Source organism: Polypterus senegalus, chromosome 8 (assembly GCF_016835505.1).
Source record: "Polypterus senegalus isolate Bchr_013 chromosome 8, ASM1683550v1, whole genome shotgun sequence".
Taxonomy (NCBI): Eukaryota; Metazoa; Chordata; class Cladistia; order Polypteriformes; family Polypteridae; genus Polypterus; species Polypterus senegalus.
In genome coordinates, this window is record NC_053161.1 from 35148210 (window position 1) to 35172885 (window position 24676).

Here is a 24676-nt window from a genome sequence, read left to right on the forward strand (position 1 = left end):
CTCCTTGCAACCCTGCCATGCACACCATTGTTGTTCAGTGTTCTCCTGATAGTGGACTCATGAACATGAACATTAGCCAATGTGACAGAGGCCTTCAGTTGCTTAGAAGTTACCCTGGGGTCCTTTGTGACCTTGCCGACTATTACACGCCTTGCTCTTGGAGTGATCTTTATTGGTCGACCACTCCTGGGGAGGGTAACAATCGTCTTGAATTTCCTTATTTTCTATACAATCTGTCTGACTGTGGATTGGTGGAGTCCAAACTCTTTAGAGATGGTTTTGTAACCTTTTCCAGTCTAATGAGCATCAACAACTCTTTTTCTGAAGTCCTCAGAAATCTCCTTTGTTCGTGCCATGATACACTTCCACAGACGTGTTGTGAAGAGCAGACAGATAGATCCCTGTTCTTTAAATAACACAGGGTGCCCACTCACACCTGATTGTCATCTCATTGCTTGAAAACACCTGACTCTAATTTAACCTTCAAATTAACTGCTAATCCTAGAGGTTCACATACTTTTGCCACTCACAAATATGTAATATTCGATCATTTTCCTCAATAAATAAATGACCAAGTATAAACTGGTTTCTCTTTATCTACTTTTAGGACTTGTGTGAAAATCTGATGTTTTAGGTCATATTTATGCAGAAATATAGGACATTCTAAAGGGTTCACAAACTTTCAAGCATAACCGTATGTGGCTAGCAAGAAACTGCTATGCTTGCACCTGAGAGAGTGAATGTTTAGGGTGCTACACAAAAATGTTAGCATCATAATAGTTCAAAGACAAAATGTAAACCTGTGTTTGAGGGCTATTTAGTTGGTTTGACTGTAGAAATGGAAGAAAAGGAGCCATAGCAAACCTTGCCAATCTTAAGGTGATTTGTATAGGCACTACACTGGTCACGTGATCAAAATCTGCAGAACTTGCATGTCCTTCAAAGCAACAAGCCATGAACTATTAGCAGTTTCTGTGTTTGTTGTGACCAGCCATAGCATGGCTTCACATGAAGTTTATAAATCTGTTCTCTATGAACAAAGGAAAAAACAACAAAAACAAAAAAAAAACCTGAGATTTGAATGTACAAGGCCCTTAACTTAAAGCTTGCTACAGGGGTGCTGTACAATGGCTGACCCTGCTCTCTGACCCAAATCTCCTGTAAAAAGACAATTTCACCTTGGTGATTGATTAATAAAGTATATCAAATAAAATAAAAAAAATCTCAAATGACAGCCCTAGTATGCATGATCTTTGTAGTAAATTTCAAACAACCATGTGCAGTATACATGTAGCAGATGCATCATACCAAACAGACCGCACCTGGCATCAGTTTGTGCAAGGTGGCATGCATATACCCTTTCTCCTTTAGTTTAGAGTTGTGAGGGAGCTGTTATACAAGTAGAAAACCAGTTGAGGGATGTCTCAGTGATCGTGTAGACCAGGGGTAGTCAATTATGATTTAAGGAGGTCCAGATAGAGAATTTCCTCATGTACAGGTCTGCAGCATCATCATGATTAAGTTGCATTATAATTTTTACATTACAATTAATGTTTATATTTTGAAGTAGCATTGCCATTGTATCAACATCTGCACTGTGTGAAGTCAATGAACCAAATCAAATGAAAAAAGTTCAATGCCATTTCAACAATATTTATTTTCAGTGCAACTCTGGACTCTGGAGGGCTACATACAATTAAAATAAGAAAAAATAAATAACAGTAAAAGTAAGTAAAAGCAAGGTAACTTTGACATTCAACTGAGAATTAGAAATAATAAGTACTTTCATAATAAATTTTTACATTTCAACAAAAAAAAGACTTGGCCTCATATAAAAATAAAATATATAAGAGTCTTTAATATGTGCACAACTGAACAGGCATAAGCAGTTTCGCAGTAAATCTGAACATCTTTAAATAACTGAACGTATCTTCCCCTCCTTCTTTCCCACATATCCCACTGCCTACTTTCTCTTGTTCAATGAGAGAAATGAGCTCTTGCTTGGTCTGCCAGGATTTTAAATCTGGGCTGGAACGGTGTCAGTGCCATCCTCATGCATGTGTGCAGATTGTCATCACTGAATGTTTTTTTTGTGACGTCCCAAAATCCACGCATCTCTGAGGGAAGACTCGTTAGTGAGTTGTTGGCCAGTAAATTAATGTGTTAAAATCCTCGTTGACCAATTGTTGGCTTTAAGATCACTTATTTTCTGTAGCCTAACTGGCAAATTTCGTGGGTAACTTTTCTCAAATGTAATTTTGTGCTTAGTGTCATAGTGGTGTTTCACATTCCTGCTTTTAACCACTGCCACCATCTCCGAGCAGATGAGACACGGCAGTTTCAAGCTTCCTATGGAAAGTATGAACATAAAAACTTCGGTCCATTCCAGATTAAAAGCCCAGTTTTCAGTGTCAAGCTTCCGCCATTTAGCAAAAGCCATGGCACATTGACTGTTTCATTGCTTTTCTCTCTCTTGTCTTCTCATTCCTGTATATTTATCTCTCCATGTCACTGCTGCTGCCATGAGTGCCAGCTGTTTTCATGCAGAATGCAGGTTTTCCGCTCCTCTATTCAGCGAAGGCCCGCCCTACTCTGCCTGTGATTGGCTGACATTCTTGCCTTCACTTTGACCAATATCGGTCTTCATGCTTAAGCCCAACCAACTCGAACCCACGAAGGCAACAAGTACTGGCCAATCAGAGACACGTAGGAGGTCCCTTTCACTGAGTAGCGGTGTAGAAACACTGTCAGAAAAGAGTTGCCGGTAAAAATGGAATCTCCACCAAAACTAAATACTCAATGATATGTCTGGGTCCAGACCCGGACCGCGATCCATCTATTAGTGACCACACACTGTAGACCATCATTCAGTGCTGTTCTGCTTGTTTTTAATAGTCATTATTAGGATAAAATCAAAAGGAGCAAACAACATAGAGAAAGGGCAAAACAACAAAAAAGTTAAGCATTCAAAGCTATACCAAAAATTAGAAATATTTCTAAATGTCTTACCTATATAAATGTAAAACTTTTCTGAATGCAGAATAAGAGAAGAGAAAAAAGATTAGCTAATTAAATGAAATCGGTTATTATAACTTGAATCTGGTGAGAATGAAAATCTACAGCCACACTGGGACCCCAGTGACCAAGTTTGGGAACTCTATATTTACAGAATTCGTTGCAGTGGGTCTTGTGGAAAGTTAGGATATCTGCTTTCATTGAAACCTCGGAGGCAGCTGCACAGTGCTTTGGTCAGGTGGTGGTGGACAGCTAGAAAAGAGAGGCAGAGATAAATATTGGTTGCAAATTCATTGGAGAATATTATAATTCTTTGAATATCATGTTTATCGGCAGTAGAACTAAAATGTATCTGTATTCTATCTCTTATCTATCTATCTATTGGAAAAGTGTTCCAGATTGTTGGTGCATAATGGCACAAAGCTACTTACCCAGTTCTTTTATGCTCGGCTTTTAGAATAGTGACCGCTAAAGTAACAACTTGGAATGTTAGGGGGACAGGCATTCCAAAATATAGGATTATTTAAGGTATTATATACCATTAGCATAGGATACAAGTAACCACTGTAACAATGCTAAGACTGATGAGATGTACTCGAATGTATTTTCTTTTTCTACCAACACCTAAGATTTCAGTATCTCCTCTTTTAGCTTGAGGAAATTACTACTTAACCATTCAGAAATACAAGAGAGACGTTGGGTCAGAAGGCCCAGAGAATCCGCTTGGAGAGGTGCTGTAGTTTGTCATCTGTATAAATGTGTTGGCTCATGTTTTCTTTTGAGATAATCTAGTCTAACAGGAGCATGTAGATTGAAAATTCTTTCTTAGTTTAGGGCGTCCATGATGATTTATATGGTGTACCACAGGGTTCTGTTCTGGGCTTGCTATTATTTTCAATGTGTTAAATAAGACTGAAACCAATTTAAAACACTGCCAGAGAGGCTCACCTATTGACTAAGGCATATTATAAAAACACAGGTCTATAGTGTCTAATACTGCACTTGTGTGTAGTAGAACAAGAACAGAGAATTGGAGAATTCCTTGATAAGACTCATTAGATTTTGGAAGTCTGACGGTCAGTAAGAGACTGCATCACTCCTTGAAAATCAGCAGTAAGATGCTCAATAGATGAGAAAATATCAAAACTGGTATCTTTTACAATTTAATCCACTTGGGTGTGGGTGGGGACTTGCTAATCCATCACCTTTCTTACCTTGGCGAACAGAATGATCAAAATTGTAATTTGGAGGTCGCTGATGAGCCACATTTCACTGAGTGTTAGAAAAATTTCCTATTGATGATAAGATTGTTAATGTAAAAGTGTTACTGGTAATTTTTCAATATTTACCAAAACCATATTTAAGGTTCTGGAAGAGCACAGCTATGTTGAAGTGTTAGACAGCTTCAAATAACAATTAAGGTATTTGTGTTTAAGCAACATTGTCAACACTTTTTTTTGTTGAAATATGAGATTAATATATTGCACATTTATAGGTAAAGCCACAACAGAATTATCATGCCCTAACATGGATTTCTTTAACATTAAGGTTAGAGCTACAGTGGTGTGAAAAACTATTTGCCCCCTTCCTGATTTCTTATTCTTTTGCATGTTTGTCATACAAAATGTTTCTGATCATCAAACACATTTAACCATTAGTCAAATATAACACAAGTAAACACAAAATGCAGTTTTTAAATGATGGTTTTATTATTTAGGGAGAACAAAAATCCAAACCTACATGGCCCTGTGTGAAAAAGTAATTGCCCCCTTGTTAAAAAAATAACCTAACTGTGGTGTATCACACCTGAGTTCAATTTCCGTAGCCACCCCAGGCCTGATTACTGCCACACCTGTTTCAATCAAGAAATCACTTAAATAGGAGCTGCCTGACACAGAGAAGTAGACCAAAAGCACCTCAAAAGCTAGACATCATGCCAAGATCCAAAGAAATTCAGGAACAAATGAGAATGAGTAATTGAGATCTATCAGTCTGGTAAAGGTTATAAAGCCATTTCTAAAGCTTTGGGACTCCAGCGAACCACAGTGAGAGCCATTATCCACAAATGGCAAAAACATGGAACAGTGGTAAACCTTCCCAGGAGTGGCTGGCCGACCAAAATTACCCCAAGAGCGCAGAGACGACTCATCAAAGAGGTCACAAAAGACCCCAGGACAACGTCTAAAGAACTGCAGGCCTCACTTGCCTCAATTAAGGTCAGTGTTCACGACTCCACCATAAGAAAGAGACTGGGCAAAAACGGCCTGAATGGCAGATTTCCAAGACGCAAACCACTGTTAAGCAAAAAGAACATTAGGGCTCGTCTCAATTTTGCTAAGAAACATCTCAATGATTGCCAAGACTTTTGGGAAAATACCTTGTGGACTGATGAGACAAAAGTTGAACTTTTTGGAAGGCAAATGTCCCGTTACATCTGCTGTAAAAGGAACACAGCATTTCAGAAAAAGAACATCATAGCAACAGTAAAATATGGTGGTGGTAGTGTGATGGTCTGGGGTTGTTTTGCTGCTTCAGGACCTGGAAGGCTTACTGTGATAGATGGAACCATGAATTCTACTGTCTACCAAAAAATCCTGAAGGAGAATGTCTGGCCATCTGTTCGTCAACTCAAGCTGAAGCGATCTTGGGTGCTGCAACAGGACAATGACCCAAAACACACCAGCAAAACCACCTCTGAATGGCTGAAGAAAAACAAAATGAAGACTTTGGAGTGGCCTAGTCAAAGTCCTGACCTGAATCCAATTGACATGCTATGGCATGACCTTAAAAAGGCGGTTCATGCTAGAAAACCCTCAAATAAAGCTGAATTACAACAATTCTGCAAAGATGAGTGGGCCAAAATTCCTCCAGAGCGCTGTAAAAGACTCATTGCAAGTTATCGCAAACGCTTGATTGCAGTTATTGCTGCTAAGGGTGGCCCAACCAGTTATTAGGTTCAGGGGGCAATTACTTTTTCACACAGGGCCATGTAGGTTTGGATTTTTTCTCCATAAATAATAAAACCATCATTTAAAAACTGCATTTTGTGTTTACTTGTGTTATATTTGACTAATGGTTAAATGTGTTTGATGATCAGAAACATTTTGTGTGACAAACATGCAAAAGAATAAGAAATCAGGAAGGGGGCAAATAGTTTTTCATACCACTGTATGTAGATTATTTAATTCCAATATCGTAATTATTATTCTATTCTTTACATAGAGCACTGATGCTATGTAAGGTTGTTTTATAACTAACAAATCATTCTAAGTCACGGGATGGCATAATTTCCCCAGTGAATTAATAAATTATGGACCTTTAATCTTTTTTAAATGCATTCCTGGTTACATGTGACTTAATACAACACACAATTTTAAACCTCTCAACTGCTGGCTTGGACAGAATCTAAACATGTACACTAGTATTAAGACTGATTTCACATAGTCAAAACTGAATAATTACTTTAGCTGTATTGTCTGAAAGGATCTAGGTACCTTGCCTGTTTGGATGTAATTCATCTCTTCTGAAAAATCTTTCTTCCAGAACAATTTGAAATTGTTAACATAGGCAAGAGAATGCTTAGCGCTGAAAGTCTTCAACAAGGCATTGAGAGAAAAAATGTCGACTGAACACCTCATCTGACCTTCAGGTCATAGGATGCTTTCCTTGCAGTATCTTAAATATATGTGCTCCACAAAAGCAAGACACAATCTCCTGGCCAGAAGTTTCATAGTCCAGGTTTCCTACGTTGGAGCCCTCCAGAATTACCACAGAAATTCAGTGGACAGCTGGCAAAGAGTTAAAAACTTCAAAACATTTGCTCAAATGTAATGGTTTGTGCTTCTTTAGGCACTTAAGGTGGAGGACCACCTTTTTCATTTGTTTTCTTACAATCCACCCTGAGTAGGAGCAGGGGTAAAACGGACACTTAACAGCTTCAGGCACTGTCAGGGTGTGAACAAAGTCGGCAGGCAATTGCTGGAAGGAGAAGCTGGTTCTGGATGCCCTGCTGCATCATCTGTAGTTTAAGGGCTTTTAGGTGCCTATAGCAAGTGTGACGCTTTTGTATCTAACTCCAAAACTGTCAGGTCGTCTTCAATGTTTTGAATCTCCCATTTTACTAAATGATTTTCTGTGGTGTCCTGCAGACCACGAGAACAGAGGATGAACAATTAATGGCTTATATTAAAATCTAGAAGAACTCTGGTTTTTTTCAGGGAGATACCATCATTTGCTGCTACTTTTATTTTAAAATCTGAATATCCTGCAATCTTGTCTGTAACAGAGAAGGTTATTGGTAGCTCCTTGCTGTGAAATCAGCCCAGTTAGTTTTGGTTAGAAATCAGCCCTGACTTCGATCATCTGTGCTCCATGTAAATGGTCATTAGTCTGCCATAATGCATTATTTTACAATCAAATTCTTTTAAACCTTGGAAGTAAACTTGCTGATAGATGGAAAAGTATTACAAAGTCATTGCCAAGGCTCTAGACTTCCATAGAACCACAGTTTGTGCCGTAAAGAATTTTCGTAACTTGCATAATCATCTTTAGTGCAGCTCTTTGGCCAAAATCCACCCCAGGACAAGATATTGTGCATCTAATTCATTGTGACGGCAATCCTCAAAATCCTTTCAAGACACTGAGCAATAATTGGGGACAAGAGTGTTCACCCCAAGGCTTGCTTAGAATCTTGCTGTGCTAACCAATGTGTGGAGAAAAATTTAACTCTCTATTCCACCGTAAGTACCCCAAGTCAGTGATCAGGTTTGTTGGTGGGGTCTTTAGTGTTTTGTGACTTGGTTTCTTCAGTTTAGAGATGGTAAGTATGTTCAGAAAAACATGGCCAGCTATTTGTTGGACGAAGTTGAAGCACAGCTAGATCATGCAGCAAAATATGATGTGAATATAAACATGTAAAATAATAAACTAATTGCAGGAAATGTGTGTGCCTTTTGATTTGGTAGCTGAAGAGTGTTTTTAATTTTATAAACATGGCTAACCTAATGCAATGATCCAGATTATACCAATTTTAGTAACAGAAGTACAAACTCACAGTAAATTCTATACTTGCAGTATGCTGGATTGACCTTGGCAGTAAAAAAGTAGCCAATGAATCTTCAGTAGGTTCCAAAGAAACTGCTATACGGCTGGCATTATTGCATTCAAACTAACCTAAAAGGAAAAAAGTTGTACAGAGTTGGTAGAAAACGCACAGTTGTGAATGCCGAAAAAACATTGTACTGGTTATTGAATTCTTAGGATATTTTTTTAACTAAATATGTTCCAGCAATCCGGTTTTAATCATTGAGTATTTTGTTTTACCATGAGTACATTTACACTGAGTTTATTTAAAAGAAATTTTGAATTTTAAGAATATGGATACGTTTGCAGTTTATTTTGCATTACAAAGCACAGGTAGCCTAGGCATTAGTCCCTCAAAATGACATATCTATTTTTTACAGCTGAAGCTGCATCATGCATTTATGTATGTTTTCTGTGTTTACACCATAAAGATGGAGCATGTGGGTTTTTTTTTAATCATGATCTGCATTTGATATTTTTTACAAGAAAAATTATGTTCAAAAATCTTTGTCATTCCAATACAGTTTTTCATTTTGTGTAAAAACTGTGTTTATTTATTAGACCTTGGATTTAAATTAGCAGTAGAATCAGTTTAATGTCTCTACAACAAAGTTTTGATGCATGTTATTTTTGTCTTGCACCAGGAGGTGATACTTGTGAGGAGTCGACTCAGGAGGACTTTGAGTATAAGCTAAAGGGACTCATTGACTGTACAATGGATAAATGGCAAGTTCAGATTCAAAAAATTGTTTGTGGTTAGATAGTAGGTCATCCCCCTGCTGTATTTTATGTGTGTATCAAATGCTGACATTTCTCTACTGGGGTGTGATTTCCTGACAGGAGGTCTGTTGCGAGAGTACCATCAGAACTGTACAGTGCAAAATAAAACACTAAGTGATCACAACAAAAGCATGCCTTGTAGTGAGATAACTAGATATAGTAATATGGGAACGCAAGGGCAACTCTGGCAGTCAGTCCTCCATATATAATGGGTGTGGAGGAAAGTAGAGGGAAAGGGAGAATGTGAGTAAGCTGTGAACTCGCTGGAAGCATGCAAGCTTTTTCCAGAAAGTTCTTGGCACTCTACACAGAAGGCTAAAGTGGGCTGGCTAGATTTTTAAAACTTTCTTGTTTTTATTTGTGGGGAGGGAGCAGGTGGGTCCAGTATAAGGTCCCATACTGGAAGTAGTGGTGCAGAAAGTAGGAGTCCTGTTCCTGCAAGTGCAACTGAAGGGTTAGGGATGCAGTGATGCTGAAGCAGTGTTTTGTTAAATAGTCTCTTATTGGTATGTGAACCATCCATTGTGTGGTTTCTGGTTGTTTTTTTTTTTTTGGTCACTCGTATACAGGCAAGTGTCCCCAACCAACCATGCAGCAGCAAGTTATGCTACTCTTAGACAAAATTAAAGTATTCAATAAATTAATGAAGTTAATTAATGAAGTTATGTATTTAAAAAAAAAAAAAAAATCTAAATCAAAGTATTCCCTCTGGCTACATTAGTAGTAGCCATCCTTTGAATTAGTTGTTGGTTTGCCTCTGCAATAGCCTTTTTTTGCTATTAATGTAGTGGTTCCCTTGTAGAAATCCAAGCAGAGAGGAAACAGTACACACAGGCACTGCACTGTTAACCCCTAATTTCAATTTGAATAATGTGGGAGATGCAAAACCAGTACTAGTGCAATTAAAATCTTTCAATATTTCTTTTTTTTTTTTCTTTTTCCTGTCTTCTGTGAGGTAGCTTTTATTGGGGAGGGCTTTGAGAAACCAAATTGGAAAGAGCTGTGAAGACTTGACAGAACTAGGTTTTTCAGGTGAACCACTTTGTGAGGACAAGGAATAAAGAAGATGGATAACAGACCTTCATTTATTTTAAGCATCTGTTTTACAGTGCTAAGACAAGGCAGAGTGCCGTTGAAGGACTGAAAACTGCCATGGCAAACAAACTATTGTACGAGTTTATCCTGGAAAGGAGAATGACCCTAACAGACAGCATTGAGCGCTGCTTAAAGAAAGGTAATCCTGATTTTATATCTCTATATTTATCATAATGAAATCCTTCTTTATTTTTAATACAGTCATGCAATTGTGTTTTCACAAAGGGCATATTGATCAAGTGTTGTAGGAAATCTAAAATGCCATCCTTCAGTAATGGAAGAGCCGATTTAATAACACAAAAAAGCATGTGTTCTCTAACCACAAGTACTTGGTGAGCCTGATGTGAGCTGGGTTTCGTAATGAACTAATATATGAATTATCTGTGTTTCTGAAATTTTCTAAAAAAAAAGGGATTTGGCAAGTCCTAGGAGCAGAAAAAGATTTTAATTAACCTGTTAATGTGCCATAATTTCATATTCTGCAAAAGCAACACTGGTTGAATGGAATGTGGTGTTCATTTACCTATAAAGGCCAAGTATACAGAGAAACCTACTGCGTTTTAAAATCGCAACTACAATTTCTTCTATTTTCTATTTTTGCCACTTTCTTTCTTTTTCCAAGTTTAACCAGGGTTCCCACTATATTTTGAGTAGTTAGACCCCGATTTGTTTATGCAGTTGAAAAATACTTATTTGAATATAGGTTAAAAATTCTAGGTGCTACATGTGCATTTGTACTTTATGCTTATTTTATGTTCATGCTTTTGACTCGTGCACTGTTATTTAAAAGATACATGAAGATCTGAGTGAAAATGATACTTGAAAAACAAAAGCCTATACTAAAAGAGGATTCACTCTGCATACAAAGTGTTGCAAGAGCAGTTGCAGAAACTCTTTTTTTTTTTTTTTCTTTCTTTCTATTGCCTGCAAGGTATACAAGAAACCTAGAAAGTCACAAGTGATTGCTCAGACCCGTTAAAAGCAGTTATTATTTTTTTCACCAGGATGTATTAAATCTTCCATTTGTAATATTTACACATTGATAGCTAAATAGTTGTAAGCTCATTTCACCATAGTAATACTAAAGAAGAAACTAATAATTCATTGCTTCTCCCAAAAGTTATGCCATTCATTCATCACTTGGTAATTTTGGGATTGTGAGGAGCTGTTGTGACAGTAGTGAACACAAGGCAGGAACCAAGGTAAAGAATGTAAAATAAAATCTTTCTTTTTTTAATGTATTGTAGTTGAATGGAAAGAGCATGTTGTCTCAGGACTTTAGCTTGAATTGGTGAGAGAAGACTTCAGTGAGACAATCATTTCTGTTTCTAGGAGTGAGAAAGCTTAGATTCTGTAGTTATTTTGAGAAAAACTTTTAAAAAGTAGACACTTATAAGCATTGCTATGATGCATAATCCTATTGTTGCCTTTCTTCCCCAGCCACACCCCCCAAAATATTCCTTTATTTACCTCTACCACTTTGATTTCATGTTAGTCAGGTTGCTTTGCATACCATTTAACCAAGCTCTGCTGCTCCTACATAAACAGTTCTTTCTGTTGGGTGAAGAGGGTATTCTGTTTTTGCAGAACTTCTTGCATACTGGCTCAAACTGTTAACTCTCAGCCTGTACACACAAGAAATGATCCATTTTAATGACCACTGCTATCATGTTGCGTGTTAATCAGCACATGCAAGTTAAGAATTTCACTGTACTCATTGCATGTGACAGTAAACCCATCTACCATATGGCTGGTTTAGATAGTTTTCATATTTAGCTTGCTATTCTCCAGTAAAGAGATTCCTTTTTTTCTTTGTCCAATTCAGGTAAAGGGGATGAGCAACGTTCAGCAGCTTCCTTAGCTTGTCTTCTCTGCATTCAGCTGGGGTCAGGGATTGAAAGCGAAGACGTTTTCAAAACTCTTGAACCACTTATGAAGAATATTCTCATGGATGGATCAGCCCCCATACAAGCCCGACAGGCAGTAACCAGACCTCAAATGTTACTTTCTTTACAATGTAGTAACGTTTCTGTTGGAGAGGAGGAATGCCAATAGTGTATTGTTTTGATTTTTATCCTCAGGATGGCAGCAAAGACTGTGGGATGAAAGGAGTGTCCTATATTTTTAGGCATCCTTTTTTTGTTTACAGAATCGTGTCAAATACATTGCTATCATCAAAGGGATATATACTGTACAAAAGAAGTTTTGCATATAGTTGATAAGCATTTTGAGTTGCCGTAGGAAAAAAGTGACACTGTGTATGATGCTGGATTATCCCCAGGTGTGACAGCAATCGCTTTTATACCACTGTTGGGGATACCTAGAAAGAAAAGTCCTCCGGGTGTGATGCTCCTATGCCAAATGAACTTATTTTTATATACTGTACACAATTGTGAAGTTCAAATTATTATATTTTACATACTTTTGAGCTTTTTGATCTTCAGCTCTCCATCATATTTACATACTCCATCTCTATAGGGTGGTCCAGATCTAATTATGCAATTTTCATTATGCTATAACTTATTAAGCTTATTACATAGAAAATTACCCAAAAAATCCCAGACCATCAAGTATGCAAACTGACGACATGAAGAATCATCTTCGCGCCAAACTGGAATCGTCTCTGCATAAATCAGTCATCCAGACGATCTGGATCTACATAATTAGATCTGGACCACCCTGTATAATTTCTCAATGTGATTAACATTCCCATTGTCAGTGAAGCTTCAACCATAAGGCAATTAATAACTGATAGTAAAATTTAGTTGTCATCAACAGTAAGATGTTGAAAACAGTTGCCATCTATTAGTTGCAGCCCTAAATAACACTGGTGTGAAAGAATACAATTACTTTTTTCCCCCTTACATTAAATGGCACTTATTAACATTATTATTTTATTCCCTTTAAGTGTGCAACAAGTTTGGGAATTTGCAGTTTAGTTGCAGCTGCTGATGTTTTGGTAAGTTGCTGATTGTTTGCCATAATACCAAGTAGTTATTAGTTTGGGTGTTCTCATTTCTCTTCATTGTTCTTTATTGTGCTTGTACACTAGGATTTGTATGCAACTTTGGAGTGCTTTGAAAGTCTCTTCACTAAGTCGTATGTAAAGGGAGATGGAACTCCTAGTAACTTCAATGCCCAAACTACAGTACTCCACATCAACTCTCTTTTAGCATGGGCACTCTTGCTGACCATTTGTTCCAACACAGAAGTGAAAAAAATCCTAAACAAGTATGTCATTGTGTTTAGTCTTGTGAATTTCAGTTTCTTTTGGATCATTTCATCTTTAAAAGCAATGTATAAAGTCTAAACTGCAACACATATCTTTTGGGTGGAAGTGAAATAAAAAGTAGGGTTATTGAATCGCTTCCCCTTCATCAGTTCTGAGCCTTTTAAACAAGTCTGTTCCTACCTGCAACCCACATGGGGCACTTGTTAAAAGTGAATGAAGACGAAAAACATTTTAAATGACTCATTCTGATGATTTTTCTTTTCTAAATAGTGTATGTAGTTTAGTGGTGTAAGGTACTAGAAGATTAATAACTTGTATTTTTTTTTTTAGACACTTGCCTAAATTACCAAGTCTGTTGGACAGCGAAGATGTAAATATGAGAATTGCTGCTGGTGAAACAATTGCTCTTCTTTTTGAATTAGCCAGAGAAATGGATCCTGTAAGTAGTTGTGTGCTGTTTTTTATTTCTGTCAGTATTTAAAAAAAAAAAAATTGTGCAAATTTATTAACAAAATGAAATACAATTACGTTTTCTGTAGTTATGGTTCGCATTTTTTTGTTCTTTGAACTTTTCGGAATTTTAATTAAATTTGGCCCGGATATATAAGCGAGCCTGAGGATGAATTTTAGTAGTGAAAGCCTCCAGTATTCATAGTACATTTTCTGCATTTATCTGAAAACTTGTCAGCATATGCTGAGAAATTCCATTGAAGTCCTATAGTCCAGGTTATCACACAGGTTTAATTTCTAAGCTATAACAAGTGAATAAACATTCTTCATATTGGTCATTTAACTATGGTGTTTTTAGAATAACTGTTACAAGGTAAATGTAAATGTTACATGTTGTTGTTACAAGCAGACCTTAAATATTTAGAGGTTAAGTGAAATCTTGTTTGAAAAGGGTTCATTACTGTAAAATTAATCAATCAATCATTTATTTATATAGCACATATTCATACAAAAAATGTAGCTCAAAGTGCTTTACAAAATGAATAGAAAAATAGAAGACACAATAAAAAATAAACATAAGTCAACATTAATTAACATAGAATAAGTAAGGTCCGATGGCCAGGGTGGACAGAAAAACAAAAAACTCCAAAAGCTGGAGAAAAAATAAAATCTGTGGGGTTCCAGACCAAGAGACCGCCCAGTCCCCTCTGGGCAATCTACCTAACATAAGTCAAACAGTCCTCTTTGTGTTTAGGGTTTTCATGGAAGGACCTGATGATGATGGTCACGTAGACTTCTTCTGGCTTTCAGTCCATCCAATGTTGGAGCATCATGATTCTTTGAGTAGGTGGTGGTGGCACAGGCCGCCACCACAAAGAAACCGGAAAAAGAAACAGAAGAGAGAGTTGGGGTCAGTACAGATTTTAGAGCCACTGTGAATAGTTATTATGAGGAATTGAACATACAGAGTATCAGTATTAAGTTAAAGTGAAGTTATGAGAAGGCCATGACCATCAACCACTTGTTTCCTCTGTCTGGACTCCTTTGCATTATTGAAGCTGAATAGTTTATTGTTGCATTTGACATTCTATAAAAATATAAGTAAAAGATTGAGTTTATTTGTGAATCAGTCAAATACCTTATGATGAAAAATGCCAGTTTATGCAAAGAAAATGTATTCCTGTAAAATGCATTTTATACCATGAAAATTTAATTTCGTATAATCCACACTTGAACTAGCCTTATACTGGTAAACAAAATACTAACAGATTTCATGAAAGCATGCCTTTTATCCAAACTTAGGTTGTCCGAGTTTACCTGAATTTATTTTTTTTGCTAGTTCCAAGAGTAGAGTACTTATTACTAAGTACGAGTTCAAAAAGCAGAATACTAAAGAGGGGAAGCAGCTCTAAATTTTAAATCTATAAAATCCTATATTGAGCTTCTCTGTATTCAGCATTCCTATTTCTGAAGACAAAGAACATATGACCCCATCTCTAAAATTCTGTAAGGAGTTTGGGGGCACTAAAGTTTGGTAGCCAGACTTAAGGCACAATTCTATGGTTTAGTAAAGGTTTATTGAAATTCTGTTTTTAATACTGTTTTTAAAATTCAGGGATTAGGCATATAAAATTTTAAGTTATGGTACAACGTCTGAAGCTGATTTAGCCTTGTGCAAGCTTTCACTTGGAAGTGACATTTTAATCTTTTATGTGATTGGATTTGAGTTTGAGTAAAGTGTGATGAGTAAGTAGAGGTTTGACTGTGTCCAAAAATATGCCAATTATTGGAAATTGCTAAATGTTTCCTTTGGGAATCATTTTTGTGGATAATAAAGCTGATCACTCCACCCCATCCTCCCAACATACTCTTCTTGCCATTTGCCCTGTATGAATAGCAGATTTATGGCGACAATCTAAGGCTGCTGGACACATTTTACAGGTATACTGTACCGAAAGTAACACAAATAGAGCCTAATGTGCAGCATATTCACTGGCCATGGTGCAGAGCTAGCACTGCTGCCTGGTGTTAATGAACTCCAGGTTCGTGCTCTGGAGGATGTCCTCCTTTTTTCACTTTTAAAGTGGAGTGGTATATGAGGTACATTTATGTTAACTAACACTCTAACCACAATTTAATGGATTTTATCTTGGCACCTTTGGGCACAGTGAAGGAACAGCCAGTGAACTGGGCCCTAGTCTATATCTGTGCTCAATCCCACATTCACATACCCACATTTGCACACAAGACAAATTTAGATTTAGTCATCTCTGGAATGTGGGAGGAAAACTGGAGTACACAGAGAAACTGATGCAGAATTGGTCCAAACGAGTAATTTAATCTCTATATGGACAATGACTGGATACGAGATTTAAACAAGATGTTGAATTTGTGAGCCAATAGTGCTAACCATTGTACTACACTCAGAAGGATAATATAAGGGTTTAGTAGTATACCAATTTATTTAACTCAAAAGAAAATTTAACCTGTGAAACAAAGCTTTGAACTCAGTTTTTCTATCTGACAAATTGGTTGTCTAAAATTTTCCCCCTACTTTCTTTGGTGGAGTAAGATGGTAGGTTAGCCTAATATACAGTGACTGGAATTGATGGAATACAGTAATCCCTCGCTATATCGCGCTTCGACTTTCGCGGCTTCACTCTATCACGGATTTTATATGAAAGCATAACTAAATATATAACGCAGATTTTTCGCTGCTTCGCGGGTTCTGCGGACAATGGGTCTTTTTACTTCCTGTACATGCTTCCTCAGTTGGTTTGCCCAGTTGATTTCATACAAGGGACGCTATTGGCGGATGACTGAGAAGCTAACCAATCAGAGCAAGCAGTTAACTTCCTGCGTGCTGAATGCAGTGTTAACCAGGAAGTCTCGTCTCACTCGTTCAGCATCAACGTGCTTCACTGTGTAAAGAGCTCTTTTGTGTTTCTTTGTGCATAGTCAAGCCCTTCATTATGGCTCCAAAATGATCTGCTACTGCTTCAGGGGCCGTGCCCAAGCTCAAACGGAAGATGTTAACGATTGCCGAAAAGGTAAACGTTTTGGATTTGTTGAAGGCTACGATTCTTTTTATTTAAAAAGTAGGAAAGGAATATAAGATCTACGGCCGCAGTGTCCTTTTAACCAGGGTGCAAAACGAGTTGTAAGTGGATGTAATAAGGCAGTAGTCTGGATGGAATCTGCTTTAGGGATTTGGATTGAAGACTGCCAGAAGAACGGCAGTGCTACACAATCGCCTGAAGTGGTTCCTTTAGTAGAGCTGTAACGCTCTCCTTTGTTGTGCAGTAAAATTAAACTCCTTGTTATCGGACAAGTCATCGTGTCATTGTTGGTGAGTAACCATAATTAATTTTCTACTTCCAGTACTTAGTACATGTACGTTTAGTGTCACTGTACACACATTTACTGTATACTATTTTTCTTGCATTGTACGTATTTATTGCTGGTGGCCTGTCTATCGTAATGGCTGTAACATATGTGATATCGGAGACACTCAATATCTTTAAAATAATATTTAGGTTTTACTGTATATAAACAGTGTGTTTATATACATAATTTCAATGAATCTTGCCTGATATCTAAGAGAATACAAAGGGATTATGCTGTATAACTGTGCGGGGAATATTTATAAACAGTGTGGGAGAGTTTATAAGGGCTTAAAATATATAAAAATAACCATACAAACATATGGTTTCTACTTCGCGGATTTTCACCTATCGCTTCTGGAACGCAACCCCCGCGATCGAGGAGGGATTACTGTACAGTGAGATTCAGTCACTGGCATTGCTGCTGTCTGCCATCCATCCAAAGGTTGCATACCAGATTGATGTGGTTTAGTTTGATAAACTGCTAGTCAGATAAATGGTTCTTTGAAAGTTGGCCTGTAATTCTTAAATTTTGGCCATGGAAAGAACTGGGAGAATTTTCAGACCGACAAAGTTGAAGTGTACAACATTATTTAAATGAAGTACCCAGTTTTATGAAACATTTATTTTTCTTCCCTATTGTATGATAATTTTGTTGTGTAGTATAAAACAAAACTGGGTTCTGTGTTTTCATAACTAGCCTTTAGAATACATGTACAATACAGAGCCTTAAAGAGATGTTTGCAAGTCTTATTGGCAATGTTTTTAGACCTGAATTTGTTATTACTATACAGGAGTTTGAATTTGAGGATCTGGAACTTCTCTGTAAAAAACTCCGAGCTCTTGCTACAGATGGGAACAAGCACAGGGCCAAAAATGATAAAAGGAAACAAAGATCAGTTTTCAGAGATGTCCTAAGAGCTGTAGAGGCAAGTGTCATCTTTTGTGTGTGTGTTGTGTTTTTTTTTTTTCTCCTTCAGCCCCAAAAAAAGCTGTGATATCCAATGTTGTCAACAACTAACAGTGGCTGGATGCCAAATGTACTGCATATTACATTGTAATTTATGCATGATGTGCATTTTGGTTCATAAATCCAAATTATCCATGCCCAACAAAGAGTACACACATGATAACAATAATTGCAAGCTGGTAGCAGTCAGCCAGTACTATAATAATACTTAAGTACTTCTGCATATTTTGGAGGTAGTTCTGCTATGATAGTGATACGGCCTCCGCTTATGCCGAGCAGCTGATGATCCTGTCCCGACCAGAGAGCTGACAGAGCAAGTTGCACCCATAACCACCAGCTTCATGGCTGTCATAAAATGGTGGTTGATATGTCTAGTTCCTTTACTGAAGTGCTCATATTACAGATTTAGTGGATTTATGTTTTCAAAAAGGGGGAAAAAAGTGAAACTATTCACTAGAAGTAACATGCTAGTAGTTTCAGTTGAATAAATGCATAGGAATATTTTTGGTGAATTGGATGGTTTTTATTTATCATGCCATAACCTTCTTGATCATATGCTATCTGAGTGTGTATGAGTTGATTATTTTATTGCTTTACCCCAATACAGTGGTATAATGCATGTTTCACATTTAAGAATAATTTAATAATTCCTTATCCTGATTTGTTGAAATGAATGCATTTAATGTGGTATATTGCACTGTTAATGGATGAAACATTATAAAATGGTTACTTTTCTATCGCTACACTAAAATGTTATTGTTAAAATTGTTTCCAATAAGTTAATGGTTAGATTGCAAGAATAATTTACTTTTATGTAATTTTAAAGAATTTTTTTTGGTATGCATGTTATGTATGTGTAAGTATACTGTTGCGGCCAAAGTGTTGACACAAATATTAATTTTCACAAAGTGTGCTGCCTCAGTTTTTGTGATGGTAATTTGCATATACTCCAGAATGTTATGAAGAGTGAGCAGATGAATTGCAATTAATTTCAAAGTCCCTCTTTGCCATGAAAATGAACGTAATCGTAAAAAGCCCATTTCCACTGCATGTCAGCCCTGCCACAAAATGACCTGCTGACATCATTTCAGTGATCCTCTCGTTCACACAGGTGAGAGTGTTGACAAGGACAAGGTTGGAGATCACTCTGTCAAGCTGGTTGAGTTAGAATAGAGAGGTTTGATTGTGAAGAAGGCTTCAGGGTGCCCAAGAAAGTCCTGCAAGTGCCAGGACCGTCTCCTAAAGTTAATTCAACTGTGGGATCAGGGCACCACCAGTGCAGAGCTTGCTCAGGAATGGCAGTAGGCACACAGTGAAGCGAAGACTTTTGGAGGATGGCCTGGCGTCAAGAAGGACAGCAAAGAAGCCACTTCTTTCCAAGAAAAAACATCGAGGACAGACTGATATTCTGCAAAAGGTATGGGGATTGAACTGCTGGGGACTGTGGTAGTCATTTTCTCTTATGAATCCCCTTTCTCATTGTTTGGAGCATCCAGAAATAAGATTGTCCAGAGAAGAAAAGGTGAGCACTACTCTCAGTCCTGTGTCTTGCCAACAGTAAAGCATCCTGAGACTATTCATGTATGGGGTTGCTTCTTATCCAATGGAGTGGGCTCACTTACAATTTTGCCTAAGAACACAAGCTTGTATCCAAACATCCTTAAAGCAACTTCCCCCAACCATCCAAGAACAGTTTAGTGACAAACAATGCCTTTTCAAGCATAATGGAGTACAGTGCCGTAAGGCAAAAGTGATAACTAAGTGGCTCAAGGAACAAAACATCAAACTTTTGGGTCCATGGGCAGGAAACTCCCTAGACCTTAATCCCATTGAGAACTTGCGGTCAATCCTCAAGAGGTGGGTGGACAAGCAAAAGCCCACAAATTCTGACAAACTCCAAGCATTGATTATGTATGAATGGGCTGCTATTAGTCCGGTTTTGGCCCAGAAGTTGATAGACTGCATACCAATGTAAATTGCAGAGGCCTTGGAAAAAGAGCCAACACTGCAAATATTGACTCTTTGCATAAACTTGATGTAATTGTCAGTAAAAGCCTTTGCAACTTATGAAATGCTTGTAATTATACTTACCAGTATACCATAGAAACATCTGACAAGAAGATCTAAAAACACTGAAGCCACAAACTTTGAGAAAACCCAATACTTGTGTCATTCTCAAAACTTTTGGCCACGGCTGTAGTTTTCAATACAAACCTTTTTATCTTATGATTTTAATTAATATTCAGATGTATTATCAATTGAATACCTCAGCTCTTGTTTTTTACTTTAATTATTTTTATTTACAGGAAGGTGAATTCCAAGATGAAATTATTCGTTTTGGACCAGAACGCATGTACATAGACAGCTGGGTGAAAAAGAGGACATATGATGCCTTTAGAGAATTTGTTGGGTCAGGAATGAATTACCATTTGCAGGTGACTCTTCCTCAATGATATTTTGTTTTTAGTTCAAGAGTTTATATAATGGCTGTAACCGATTCCCTGTAGTCTTTGATCTTTATAATATTACCATGACACAAACACACAAGCAATTAACACTGTCCACTACTCAAAGCAATTATTTGTTTTACTGGACACACTTTAAGAGGCAAAATGATCTGATGTTTCTGGTCCGTTTTGACATATGTAGAGTAACAGACTGAAAAAGTAGAAGGTTATGCTTGAAGAGAGTAATGTATTATCATAATGCAATTCAATTCCTAAAATAAGTAGCAATCATGTTTTAATTCTTTATCAGATATCGAGTTTTCCAAAGGCATAATGACTGATGCGTTTTACAACACTCAAATGCCCACTGTGGTTCTAAACAATATTATAGATTGCTACATTCTAGCTACAATACTCAGCCTTGTGTACCCTGAATGGTTGGTTGTTTTTTTATATCATTAGTGTAGCCTAATATATAAACCTAATAGACTAGAAAGTTATTTTCATAGGCTGCATGACTGTGGCATAACAAGTGGAATAAAGTTCTAACAAAATGGAAAATTATTTAACATATTGATATAATTTGATTTTACTGTGAGATGTTTTTTTGTGTATCTGTTTATATAGTTTTAAATACAAGTTTACATGGTGACCGTGGAGTTCTTTTCTATTGTGACAGTCACCTGTTAGGAAGAATTTTTGACTATAATACACCAGAATCTCTTGAGTTTCTAGAGGTTCACTGCAGCTTTGGTTTCTTGTTGCCACAAATCTTGTTCACTGAGTAGCCAATAACGTACGCCTAGTTAATTTATTTTGGATGTAAATGGTAGTTAACTCACCTGCTCTAATTTAGAACTTTATTACATTTTTACTTGTAGATAAATAGTACCTTATTTGTTACAAGGGGAAATTTTAGGTTTTACAGAAGCTAAAAAATATAGAAATATTGTAACAAATGACAACTCCCCTGAAATGCAGAGAGATTTAGAAAAAAAGAAGAAAAACATCTGACTAGAGATCTGTTGTGCCTCCTTGAGGAGACAGTTGGAAGGTTGTGGCACTGGGTGGGTCCGTGCCCAAATCTGTCCCTCACAAGTGTAATGGAGCCAAGTCTGTTAAGTTGGTTAGCTTTGTCTACATTTCCTTCCAGCGCTTGAACCCAGGACCACTTAAGTCCAATAATTATGCCCAATCCATTTAAAATATCCTTTGTTCTGGGTAAATTTTGTTTTCTACTTTCTCTCTCTCTCTGTATGCTTCCATCCCTTCACTGCACTTATTCTTCAGCACTCATTGTATGCCCATCAGAGCCATTTCATCACTAGATTTGAAAACTCTTATCATTTAGGAGACTTTAACTCCTTAGTAATCCAGGTCTTATTTGGAAAGCTTCATGTTTTTGATGGTACAATAGTGTTGAAACAAGTAAATGTAGACTGTGATGCAATGACTGAGTCCCACAGTATCTCGTCAATGTGACCTGAACATCACTTCCCAGTCTGTCCTTTGGAAACAGTCATTCAGAGACATTTTGCTGTTGAGTGTTCCTCTTCCTCACTATCCTGGTGGAAATGGGTTGTCCTTAACATTTGTAGCTGAGGGTAAGATGCATCAGATTGTGCTCAGAAGTGTCCAGTGGTGCCAGAGACTCATTTTAAAGCATCTTTAACATATGAATATAGCAGGTCAAGCTTATGTCCATGAGTGAAACATGTTGTGTGTGTTTTTTTTTTCCCTTCAGCTTTTGACCAATGAAACCAAAGTAATAAACAAACCAAAAGCTGATTTGGTCCAGTTTTCTTCTGTGCATTCACCACAAGATCAGTTTATTTCAATAAAATATTTGTAATGAATAAAAGTAATTTGTTAATACCACAGAAGATGTTCAGACAACTAATATCGTTGAGCCTTGATAAGTTGTTTTAGAGGCATGTATCTACTTGTATAAGAACGGAGTTCAAAATAAGTGGGTTAAAAATAGGTTAGTAATACATACGTACATCTTTTGCAAAGGTTTTTTTTTCTTTCTTTCTTCTTTTCTTAAATTGGATTATCATGTAGTTGGGCCAATGACAGAGTTGCTTCCTAAATTTTAATATCACAAAAAAGGGAATAACAAAGTCCCCTGAGGTGAAACCTGTTTACACACTCTAAATTTTTATATTTGGGTAAAGTTTGGTGTAGTGTTTGTGTGTGTTTTTTTTTTAAAACTAGCTTGCAAGAGTAAAATAATTAAATTGGTACTACTTGTGTGTCATGAGTGTTTGGCAAGTCTGGTTATTTATCCAGGCCACACTATGTATTTCTGCTTTAATAAACAAACAAAGCAAATTTTTCACATGTTCATTAAGTGTTTAAGATCAGTATTTAAAAAATATGATTTTTTTTTCTGTCTCTTAAAAGACAAATGACCCAATATCAAAAGAATATATTTCAGACATCATATTTTATGAAAATGTTTCATTAATTTGTGTTATCTGATTCTTACATGAAAGATTAAAAATCATCACTTACCAATTTGTAGCAGTTGAGGCTGATCTAGGACAAATTCCTGGGGAGTCAAAGGATAAATCTATTTAATGTAATGTTGGATGATAAAGAATTTTTGAATTCTTTGGAAGTTTTCATGGTTGCTGCAAGATTTCTTTTAAAAAGCCTGCTATTCCCAGTTGAATCAGGCTTTGTATGGAGCATATTTGAAGTGCAACGAAAACTTAAATACAGTAAGAAGACTTCATGAATGCATGCCTTTGCCTTAAATATATACTGATAGAAAAATGAAGCACATTAATTTCTCAAATAGCAATTAAAAACCAAGAATATAGGAAAACAAAATGGTACAACAACAAAACCAGGTAAACAGTAAATGTAAATATCAATGATCACCTTCCATTCCTCCAGTATCTTGCATTACCACCTCTTGTAGCCACCTCTGCTTGACAACTCTGGCACATAGAGCCAATGAACTTCTGAATTTGCAGTTGTAGGATTTTAGACCACTCTTGCAGAAAGACCTGAACACCTTTTTCTGCTCATTGGCAGGCAAAAATGTCACATCTCTGGGTATTGCGACCCAGGGATTCCCAAATGTGCTCTGTGTGGTTGAGGTCAGGAGTCGGGCAGGCGAAGACCTGCGCAGCAGCATTCATTCCTCAGGACCATTGGAAGTATTGCAGCAGTCTGTGGCTTTGTCCTGCTGTAGGGTTAGGTTGTATAGGAGCAGAAGGCCTCTGAGAAGTTCATTTTTCTCTAAAATCAGCAGCATAAAAGCTGTCCCACATTGTCTTTATTTTCCTCTGATATTGTTTCTTCTGGAATTTTAACAGCAGTACAGTTGCTGATCTGAAATTCTCTCATATGCACTAGGATGTGTCAGTCCTGCTTTGGTGTGGTTATTTAATGGCGACCTGTATGCTGGAACCTTGCCTGCAGTCAGGATACAGAGAAGCAGCTAAATCCTGGTAATATGTGAACACAATGTAACTGCTTGCAGCATGCCACTGAACACTCCCCACCATGGTTTTGGGGATATTTGAGGCATTATGGAAGGCACTTTCACTGGCTAAGTGCAGCTTTTGTCTTTCTCTGACCTTAGCATTGAGTAAATGGTGGTTTGTGTTTTTTTTTAAATGGGGCCTGATCAGACATTCCACCTGGTGTTTTTTGGGTAAAGATGCACTTAAACTTTTGTGTGTTCTTTAAATGCTTCACTGCTCTTGCTGTATGGCTGGAGAGCTAAAACAGGTTGACAATTTTTTAGTGAATGTAACTGTAGGTTGTATCATTACAGAAAATGCTGCATTACCTTTTTCTGTCCGTATATGTGGAATATTATGCAGATGAAAATTCTAGAATGGTTAGTGAACACATAGTTTACAAAGAATTATTTTTCATTTATTCATGAGCATGTTCCAAATTGTGGTTGCCATTCTCTTGGTTTTACTTGAATTATATTTTCCCCATTTGCAATAAGATGCCTATTGAAGTGGTATCTATTATATGCTGAAACTGAAACCTATTGGTTACTCCTTTTTTTTAGTTTAAAATTGTAACGTTATTTGGCTTCTTTCACAACTTTTTAGTTTTGTTTTTTTTTTTAGTTTTTTGTTTTTTTTTGTTTTTTTTAACATTTTGTAGTTTGCTCCAGTCATGGTTTGAAATTTTATATTGTATAAAAAGCTGTTCCTTTTTCTACTTAACCTCATTAGTGTTGATCCCA

General features: G+C 36.9%; 1 protein-coding gene across 2 annotated transcripts in view; it reads left to right on the plus strand.

The window, feature by feature from the left end:
- Positions 1 to 24676, plus strand: part of ifrd1 (interferon-related developmental regulator 1) — a 52628-nt gene that overhangs the window by 17578 nt on the left and 10374 nt on the right. Inside the window, exons 3-10 of one of the 2 annotated variants that reach the window (XM_039760948.1) lie at positions 8742 to 8823; positions 9987 to 10111; positions 11798 to 11955; positions 12881 to 12931; positions 13025 to 13203; positions 13535 to 13643; positions 17832 to 17966; positions 20314 to 20442. In XM_039760948.1, coding sequence (XP_039616882.1) covers positions 8742 to 8823; positions 9987 to 10111; positions 11798 to 11955; positions 12881 to 12931; positions 13025 to 13203; positions 13535 to 13643; positions 17832 to 17966; positions 20314 to 20442 — 968 coding nt within the window. Of the gene's footprint in view, positions 1 to 8741; positions 8824 to 9986; positions 10112 to 11797; positions 11956 to 12880; positions 12932 to 13024; positions 13204 to 13534; positions 13644 to 17831; positions 17967 to 19118; positions 19213 to 20313; positions 20443 to 24676 lie in introns of those variants that run through there. The other variant, XM_039760949.1, reaches the window with a different exon arrangement.